This window comes from Asterias amurensis, chromosome 9 (genome assembly GCF_032118995.1).
Source record: "Asterias amurensis chromosome 9, ASM3211899v1".
Taxonomy (NCBI): Eukaryota; Metazoa; Echinodermata; class Asteroidea; order Forcipulatida; family Asteriidae; genus Asterias; species Asterias amurensis.
In genome coordinates, this window is record NC_092656.1 from 3,312,280 (window position 1) to 3,322,053 (window position 9,774).

General features: G+C 39.7%; 1 protein-coding gene across 1 annotated transcript; it reads right to left on the reverse strand.

Moving 5' to 3' along the window:
• Positions 1-6,176: 6,176 nt before the first annotated feature.
• Positions 6,177-9,476, reverse strand: LOC139941357 (uncharacterized). Its single transcript, XM_071937815.1, has 5 exons — positions 9,371-9,476; positions 8,457-9,275; positions 7,475-7,529; positions 6,744-7,195; positions 6,177-6,334 (listed from the first exon to the last, which is right to left on the reverse strand). Exons 1-5 carry the CDS (start codon positions 9,474-9,476, stop codon positions 6,177-6,179), a joined length of 1,590 nt encoding a protein of 529 aa, XP_071793916.1.
• Positions 9,477-9,774: the final 298 nt, after the last annotated feature.

Below are 9,774 nucleotides of genomic sequence, written 5' to 3' on the forward strand. Positions count from 1 at the left end.
ACAAATATGCCTCGAAATTGCGTGGTTTTCTTTTTACCCTGTCGACAAACACGGTCGGCCATTTATGGGAGTCAAAATTTTGACTCCCATAAATGGCCGACCGTGATAGTTCGCGACGTAAAAGGAAATCCGTGCAGTTTCGAGTGATACTTGTGTCGATCATTATATTCTACTTTTAAAACATCTTTCTAACCATATGCATTTCATAAGAAACGGTTTCAAACGCTTTTAATAGACCAACTCGTCCGATCCAAGGCAACGTGTTCCTTTAACTCAAGTGGTCGTCAAAGTTGCGAGAGAAAATGGAAGAAAAGACACCATTGTCGCAGAAGTTATGTGCTTTCAGATGCTTGAATTCGAGACCTCAGCTGAGGTCTCGAATTCTGAGGTCTCGAATTCAATTCAAATATTTAAGTGAGAAATTGCTTATTTCTCAAAAGCTGCGTTACTTTAGGGTAAGCCGTTTCTCACGATCAACAAAACAAATATATAATTGATCCTCACCATGCAATGCCTCATATCATATACACTTTATTTCATTCTAAAATAGTTTCCCAATTCCATTGTGCTCTTTCAGCAGAAAATATTACTCTAGATAAAATTAAGCTAGATACCAGTCACTGATGATACACGACCTGCTTATTCAGGTTAGACTTGACTCAAGTCCCAATCCGGTGCCATCGCCAGAAAACTATTGTTTTATTTTAATGCTCTGCATTCTCCAACCTGTCCCGCACCCATTCTCGGGACCTCATTTGACGGCGAGCGCGCACTGCTCTGTACGGCTTGTCTGCTATAGTAGGCTGCAGTAGTTGGCGCGAAATGGGACCTCTCACACGAGAACGGGACTTGAATCAAGTCTATATTCAGGTTTTTAGCGTAATGCTGTAGTATTTATTGTGCGATCCTTAGGTGAATTTCCTTTACTTAGGGTGAATCTGTTTGCTATACAGTAGTTTTTTTATATAAAATTATTGATTATTCACCCAATGAAAAAATCAGTATATATTTATGGTCATCCATCAACTAGATAGTTCAACTAGACACTGCAGCTGTTTGTTGCTAATGTTTAAAGTGAATCTAACATGATATTATTACAATGTCTCTAGCTACCAGGCAACATCGGTGGTATTAATTGGTATGACACTGCTCTAGAATTACAAAGGTCTTAGGTTCGAATCCCACCCGAGTAATATGCATGTGTAAATTTTCACAGAACTCGGGTAAGTACTGAGTATACAGCGGTGTAAATGGGTAAAAACCAAACTGAATATTTTTTATCCCCGATTCAATTTTAACATCTATTAATACTACAATGCTGTTGCGAACTAAATTTACGTACGGTCAACAAAGAGATGCAGACTTGCTAAATTGCTAGAAATTAAACAAATTGTGTAATTGATCATTACCAAAGAAATGCTGGAGTGCATTGCAAGATGTGTTATTCAAGGTAATTATATTTCGCTGCGTAACTTAATGTTTTGTCCATGCTGCAATAGTTTTGGTTGGTTACTTTATACATGATGGCCTGTTGATAATGGGAGGGTTTGATAATTGTCTAGGAGTAAGAGAGGATAGATACCTTCCGAGAGATGGGACTAAAATGTTGCCTTTAAACAGACTGAGAGGCGGTGTCCCGATGAAATCTGCCCCAGGTGATATATTTGTTTATCTATTTATTTATTTATTTATTCGTTCAGGCTTTAAAAACATCAAGAAGACACAGCAACAAAAACTGAAAATAAGTATAAAAACAAAAATTTAAAAAAACATTAGGAAAACAACTAGAGACATCTAATAAAACTAAAACAAATAGAAGCCTTGTTAGGATTACCCAAAACCACGGCTTTTGATTCGGCTCAGGCTAGCTTGGCCCCGCAGTTGATTCGACAATTTACGCGTGATTTGCTTATAAGCACTCGGGGTTTCAGACGAGAGGCTGGAGCCTGAAACCGAATCCAAAGCCGAAGCCGTGGTTTCGAAAAGTGTCAATCAATATTCACACTGTGGTGTACTTTTCCATCTCACGCTAGAGTGATCAGTGATGAAATGTTGAGCTCAGCACGTAAACAATTATCCCGATTTGGTTTGTTCCTTTGTCAGTGTAACAAACGCGCAAAACATTCTTCCGATTTGGTTTGTTTCTTTGGTGGGCAAACAGGGGCCAATTTCATGGAGCTGCTTCTAAAAGCCGAAAATATTGCTGCACAATATTGTCCCTAAGCAGAAATGAGCGGGAACACTGGTCACAAATTGTATTTGTCACATGGTTGTAGAGGAAAACGAAGGGTTCTAATGCACATTATGCCTGCTGTATGATTAAGTTGTAAGCATCTTTGTATAAACAAACCCACAAAATGGTGAACGAAAGATATACACCACTTAAAATCGTTAGATTGACCAGAGGCGGACTTCACAAAGAGTTAAGACTAGTCTTATCTCAAGCTAATTTAGGACACCCTTACGTTTTTAATATCTCCTACAGGACTAGGTTAGGACTAGTCCCCCACTTTTTGTGAAACCAACCCATGCAGTGGTAAAAGTTACGGAAAAAGTAAACTTGGAAAGTTTTGAGCAAAAAATACTTTGAAGATAACAATTTTATTTACTATATTAATTGTAAGAGTGCATGCCGTTCCATTCCTCTTGTTTTTAACTAAGGCACTCGTGGGAAAAAAAAAAGAAAAAAAAAAACACTCCTTAAAGGATTCGGGTACTTTTTCAAAATGTTCACAGATTTACATTAAACTTACAGGGTTTGAAGATAATGATAGTGGAAAGCTTCTCTTCAAATATTACTAACTAAGGTTGTGTAGTTTTTGAGAAATGAGTAAAACAAGTCACAAAATAATGTTGGTCTCATGAGACCAAAATTATTTTAGCATGTAAAATCCCCTTATCCAGTTATGATATTATACCAACACCATAGCATAACTGGTTAATACGTTTTTACATGCTAAAACTGAGACGAAAATTATTACTTTTACTCATTTCTCAAAAACTACAGCACCTCAGTAAGTACAATTTCAAGGGAAGCTTTCTACTATCATAATCTTCAAACTGTGTACGTTTAATGTAAATCTGTGGACAATGTGTTTTTTGTTAGGAAAAAGTACATAATACCCTTTAAAGACACTGGACACTATTGGTAATTGTCAAAGACCAGTCTTCTCACTTGCTGTATCTCAACATATTCATAAAATAACAAACCTGTGGAAATTTGAGGTCAATTGGTCGTCGAAGTTGCGAGATAATAATGAAAGTAAAACCGCCATTGTCACACGAAGTTGTGTGCTTTCAGATGCTTACCAAGTGAGGTTTTATGCTGATAATTATTTTGAGTAATTACCAATAGTGTCCACTGCCTTTAAAGGCGCAGCAACAATACTTATCGGGCTGTTTGCCTACCTGTTCCAAAGCTGGGCTAATGAGCAAGGCTGGACCCCACAGAAACTGTGTATCAACGAAGTTGTGTGCTTTCAGATGCTTGATTTCGAGACCTCAAATTCTAAATCTGATGTCTCGAAATCAAATTTGTGGAAAATTACTTCTTTCTCAAAAAACTATGGCACTTCAGAGGGAGCCGTTTCGCACAATGTTGTATACCATCAACCTCTCCCCATTACTGGTCACCAAGAAAGGTTTCGTGCTAATAATTATTTTAAGTAATTACCAATAGTGTCCACTGCCTTTAATGCCAATATATAATCCCACATTGTCATGTACTTTTCCATCCCACGCTAAAGTGATCAGTAAACAATTTTTTCCCGATTTGGTTGGTTTCTTTGTTAGTGTAAAAAACGCGCAATATTTTCAGGTACTTAACCCATTGTTCAGCTGTTACTTTTCTTATTTTTGAATTTATATTGAATATTTTGATTTATTTATTTATTATTGTAACCAACAGCGGATAGCTGCCACTTACATGTATTATTAAAACATATAAAATAATGTGCAAAAGTTATATATAAATGTTGAAATTTACAGTCACACAAGAATTGATTACAACGTTATTTTACATAGTGTCACATACCCATGACTCCACCTAAGTAGGACCTTCAGTATTCCACCAACCCCCTCGACACACACACACACACACACAAGAAAACTACGGTGACGCTTCTCATTAATATTTACAAGTTATTTTACATCTTAACTTCTACATATTCAATATTTACAAGGTAGCTTCCATACTGTCTCATTACCTTTAACCTTTGTGGTGACTATCTCTGCCTTGATAGGGGGGGGGGTGTTCCTTCCTTCTCATCTAAGTATGGTAAAACGCTCATTAGCGGTGAGATCCGGGTCCACCTTCAATGTCTTATAAAATGTTGTCACTGTGACAATACAGGAAAACTGGCGAATCCTGGCTTTTCCTGAAGTTCTGCTGCTGAATACTGATTGTTGAACTCTCAATATTTCTTACTGCCAAAGGATGGCTATGCGCTCTCTCATAGGACTCGCACATCTTTGAGGCTGGCTGTATACCTTCTCCTCAGGAAACTCTGATGTCGAATGAAAGATAGTAGGGACTTTTCGTTTTCGACGACGGATGGTTCTGCGACGGTTGTTCAGCTAAACGTTGTCGTTTTCAGCACAACGAAGATTCATCCCAAGTACTGTCGTAGAAATTGAGGGACGACCGTCCTCAAAGCCGACGCATGCGCAAATGACGCCAAATGTCATCTTTACCGTCGCAGAACCATCCGTCGTCGAAAACGAAAAGTCCCTAGTATTCCCATAGGGCCAACACACCCTTCAAAACCAGAACAGAATCTTAGGAATTTGAATTGTTCCCCTTTAACTTTTCTACCTGCTCGTTCAAGCCTAGTCATGAATATTCATTAAGTCACATTACTTCTTTGCATACATAAGATGGCTCACCAAGTTTAAGGAATTTTAGGCTGCGGTTTGGCCACTCAATAAATATAATAACTTGTTATACTACAAGAACAACATTAAAGTACTATACATGCACTACGGCCATTCACAAATTATATTATGTTACTCTTTTACCATAATATCTGGAGTAATTTCGCTAATTTTATTTCACTCTGTGACAAACAGATAACATTATTAGTAAATTTGTCTGTGCGAGCGTAATCCATACCTCGAAAAGGCTAATGGCTACGGCCGATATACTGGAGATTCTGTCACTCCCGTGGAATTAACATGGGCCCTTTTCGAAACCACGACTTCGGCTCCAGTTTCGGTTCAGGCTAGCTTGGCCTTGCGGTTAATTTGAAATGGGAGATTTTTGGGACGCTAGGTGGCAGCAGACTTACCAGGTAAAATCCGCTGTTCTCGGTCATGTGCGCAAGCTCAGAACTACGTAAGCAATGGAAATTTAACTGGTGAGTCTGCTGCTACCTAGCGTCCGAAAGTCTCCCATTGCGCGTGTTTTGCTTACGCGTTCAGGGCTTCAGGCGAGAGAACGGAGCCTGAAGCCGAATCCAAAGCCGAAGCCGTGGTTTCGAAAAGGGCCATAGACTGATGTAAGTTGATTAAAATGAGGGCTTCATCGGAAGAAGTTTGTACACAGTTCGCCTAAATGGGGGGGGGGTGTGAATCTCCTTCGTCACTGGATCACTGAACTAGGCATATTCTTCATCATTATAATGTTAAAGCCATAGCCATAGCCGTAACCGTAGCTGTAGCCAAAGTCGCTCGACTCGGACACGGCGTTTGAGGGGGTTTTACTCGTGTACTGTAAAATGACATAAACACAAGGAAGAACGTAACTTTTATGTTAAGTGTAAGAAAGGCAATGTCAACACAAAGGCAATAAAAAAAAACAATGAAAAACTCAATCAATTTTTTTACCAAATAGAATCCCCACCAAGCCCCACCCCCCCCCCCCCCCCATTTGAGTCAAACCAACTGATTAGATCAGACGATTTTTTGAGTCAAAATATAAGTAAACAAGTTCTGGCCCAATTCACACGGAGCTAGCTGGGGCCTTTCACTAAAATGAAACAAAGGCCACCACAACATTTTTGTCTTTGTTGAACTGGGCCCCACTAAGAGAGTTCTTAGAATACTAAAGTTTGTTCGATCTTGTTTAAAGGTGCGTCACGTAAAATGCGCATTATACACGACGAATATACACGGATATCATCAATAAAGTCGGCACAATACTTTTTCTTCAATATTAAAAATGCCCCAAAACTCACCAGTTATGAAAAGGCTGTTACTTTCGTGTTGGCGGTGAAATGTTTGTGAGCAAAGACCAGTCCAATCACCGCGCTGATTACAACGATGGGAACGATAACACCAGCAACAATCTTAATTGCGTCATTTCTTGGTAGATTCGTTGCTGCCACTGAAACAAAACATCAACAATGAAAGAAAAGAAAAAAATGAGAACGTGTTATAGGAATGATAAATAAATCACTCGGTTTTCTGCTGTCTTCGGTTTGTTTGAAAATGTTTTTGTTCATATTATATTTTCCCCTGTGGATCTGTCCTCTGGTGTGTTTTTTATTTTAAATATTATTATGTCATCTTTTGTTTGATGTTTTAAAATGTTTTTTTTTCCTGAAAGGAGATTGCTTCTCGGTTATGATTCAGATCGCTTTCTTTGAATCTGGCATCCATTTGGTTTTCTCAATCAATCAATCAATCAATCTTTAGAGATGAATATTATTTTCGTGACTTGTTTTACTCATTTCTCAAAGACTGCAGCACCTCAGTTAGTAATAAAATGTCAGTTAATTATGACTTAAGAACAAATATGTACAAACCTTTAGAAGTGGTAATCGCAGACGTAGTTTGTGCACCGGGAGTATGAGAAGAAACTGTTTGTTGAGAAGGCCCTTGTGTGGTATCAGCAGCTTCAGTTCCTAGACTTGGTTCTGGACTATCAGTAGCTTCGGTTCCTAGACTCGGTTCTGGACTATCAGTAGCTTCGGTTCCTAGACTTGGTTCTGGACTATCAGTAGCTTCGGTTCCTGGACTTGGTTCTGGACTATCAGTAGCTTCGGTTCCTAGACTTGGTTCTGGACTATCAGTAGCTTCGGTTCCTGGACTTGGTTCTGGACTATCAGTAGCTTCGGTTCCTAGACTCGGTTCTGGACTATCAGTAGCTTCGGTTCCTGGACTTGGTTCTGGACTATCAGTAGCTTCGGTTCCTGGACTTGGTTCTGGACTATCAGTAGCTTCGGTTCCTAGACTCGGTTCTGGACTATCAGTAGCTTCGGTTCCTAGACTTGGTTCTGGACTATCAGTAGCTTCGGTTCCTAGACTTGGTTCTGGACTATCCGCAGCTTCAGTTCCTAGACTTGGTTTTGGACTATCAGTAGCTTCGGTTCCTAGACTCGGTTCTGGACTATCAGTAGCTTCAGTTGTAAGCGTCGTAGTTGTGACGTCGACCGTAGTTGTAGGCGCCCCAGTGACGTCGGCCGTGGAGCTATGCAGTGTAGGCGCCATGGTAACGTCGACCGTGGCGCTGGGAGTTGTTCCGGCATCTGTCGTTGCGATGTCCAGCTCACGTTCGCAGTTCATGCGCAGAACTTGAGTTGCAGCTAAACCTGCAGCAGAATAGGAATTAGTGCATGCGGGAAACGGACCAATAATATGACAGCAATATTATAGCAAAATTGTTTGAAACCGTTTGTTATAAAATACATATAGACAGAAAGTGGTTTGAATGTAGAATAATAATGATCGATACAAATATGCCTCAAAGTTGGCATTTTAGTTCACTTCGTATAGGGACAACCGTGCAATTTCGATGCATTTTTATGTGGATCGTTATACTCTAATTTTAAACATCTTTCCAACCAAATGCATTTGATAACAAAACGGTTTTCAAATTATGGTCCATTAAACTTTTGAGGTACTAGCCCTGCTGTCTTGTATGGTGACAAAGATGAAAATGTTTACGTCGTTGAAAGGAAACTGAATTTGTTGTGGTCGCCAAGTGCGGACCATTGGAAAGTTGCGGCAGCAATAAAAACTGAACTACAACTCTGCTGTCTACATGACAGTTAGCATGTGATGATTAGTGAACAACTCGGAGAAGCCCGGTGTAATTTTGTTCCTGATAAGAAATGATAGGACGTGTGGCTGCACGGGAACTTTTTATGAGAAGTTACTTGAGCAGTTGGGTAACTTTTTAAACAAAACGATGAAAATGCTGTTAGTATTGTCCATTTTTTAGCAGTATTTTTGACATTGACATTGTTTTTAACTTTTGCTAGTCTCATCTTTTTAAACTGGTTGTTTAACATTTTAACTTTTTTGTTAGCTTTCTGTTTTATCTAGATTCTTTTTTATAATTTTATTGGTTTCTTTAAATGCGCTGGAAAAGAAAAAGAAAATACACTAAAAGGCGGATTATTTCTGCTATTTGTTTTATTTTATTGTTTATTTAACAGAATAAAACAACACCACAACAAACAAGCAGACATATCTTCTAGACAGATAAATTGGAGGAGATATCAATTTGTTTGTACCTTGATCAGTTTCACATCGGTCCACGACAGTATTCTCGCACGGGAAAACTTTTCTGATGAGCTCGTAAAGTTGTGGATCGGCCGCCTTCAGTGTCTCTCGTGTGCAGATGGTATTGTGAACATAGTCCGTGAAATTACGACACACCTGGACGTTGAAGAAGGCCTGAACACCTTCTGCAAAATACTCGGTCACCTTTGAGATGGCATACGTATCTTGCCACAGAGTGTTTGTCTTGGCCATGGTGTAAGCGCTCCCTAACTCAGTATCGAAGCTAGAGCTGATGTTACTCAGCGAGATCAGATGGATTGAATGCGCGAATTCATGAATCAGGATATCCTCTTCAAACCATCGGTCCTCGAGAAAGGTTCCACAAACGAGATTCTCTTCTGCGTTCGTGGTTATTGGATTACTAGGTTTACCGCTTAACCCACGTGCCCGGTCATCGATGAAATCACTGTTTAGGTGGCTATGTTCCGGTATTTCAGTAGTGCGTTCCAATTTAGCAATCACCCCAACCCGGCCGTACTGGTCAAACATGGAATCCCTAATGTCCTTACGATCCGCTAAGAGAAATCTTACCGTGTAGCAAGCACGGATCACAGCCGCATCCCCGGTATTATCAGATGATATGATGGGGATACCATAGGCGTGGGTGTACTTCTGGTAGAACGGGTCCAAGGGAAACTCGGCACGGATATCATCGGGTAGCGAGATGACCGTCTCGCAGGCCCAGGTGTCGAGAGAATTCCCCCGGCCGGTCTTAGCCTCGCGAGGCTCACGGTGGTGAACACCGGGCTGCTGATACGCGATGTCCACATCTGAAATGGAATGAGAAATCAGTCAAGTTTTGTTTGATTGAAAATGCAGTGAAAGTTGTTCCGGATATTGAGTTACGTTACACCCTACATCTTACCAAATATATGGCTGTGGCTGAATACAGAAAGAGGCACACACTCCACAGCGGTAATAACCAAACTTGCTAAAAGAAAAATAATAACAGATCTCGGAAATGAACCCATTCTGTAGCTTATGATACGAATAACCTCCGTTCGAATCATCATTATACATACTCTGTGCTGTTGATCTCACTGCTATATAACAGTAGTACACTTAACCCGCATAAACAAATACACAAACACACAGAACAAACATTTAAACAAATACACAACAATTAACTATTCCCATGAAAGAAGGTGCAAAGTCAATTTTTTTTTTTTTTTTTTTTTTAACAAAGTTTTGTGGTTTACAATTATTTGAATAACAAGCGTGTTACACAACCTGTATAGTACCATGGCTGACCAGTGTCCGGTTCCTCTG

Bases quoted from the DNA above. Each gene is read 5' to 3' on its own strand.
- LOC139941357 (XM_071937815.1), bottom strand. From the start codon at position 9,476: ATGGGTTCATTTCCGAGATCTGTTATTATTTTTCTTTTAGCAAGTTTG. The intron at 9,276-9,370 runs GTAAGATGTAGG...ATTCCATTTCAG, and splicing joins CAGCCACAGCCATATATTTG to ATGTGGACATCGCGTATCAG. The intron at 6,335-6,743 runs GTTTGTACATAT...TTCATTGTTGAT, and splicing joins TGCGATTACCACTTCTAAAG to GTTTTGTTTCAGTGGCAGCA.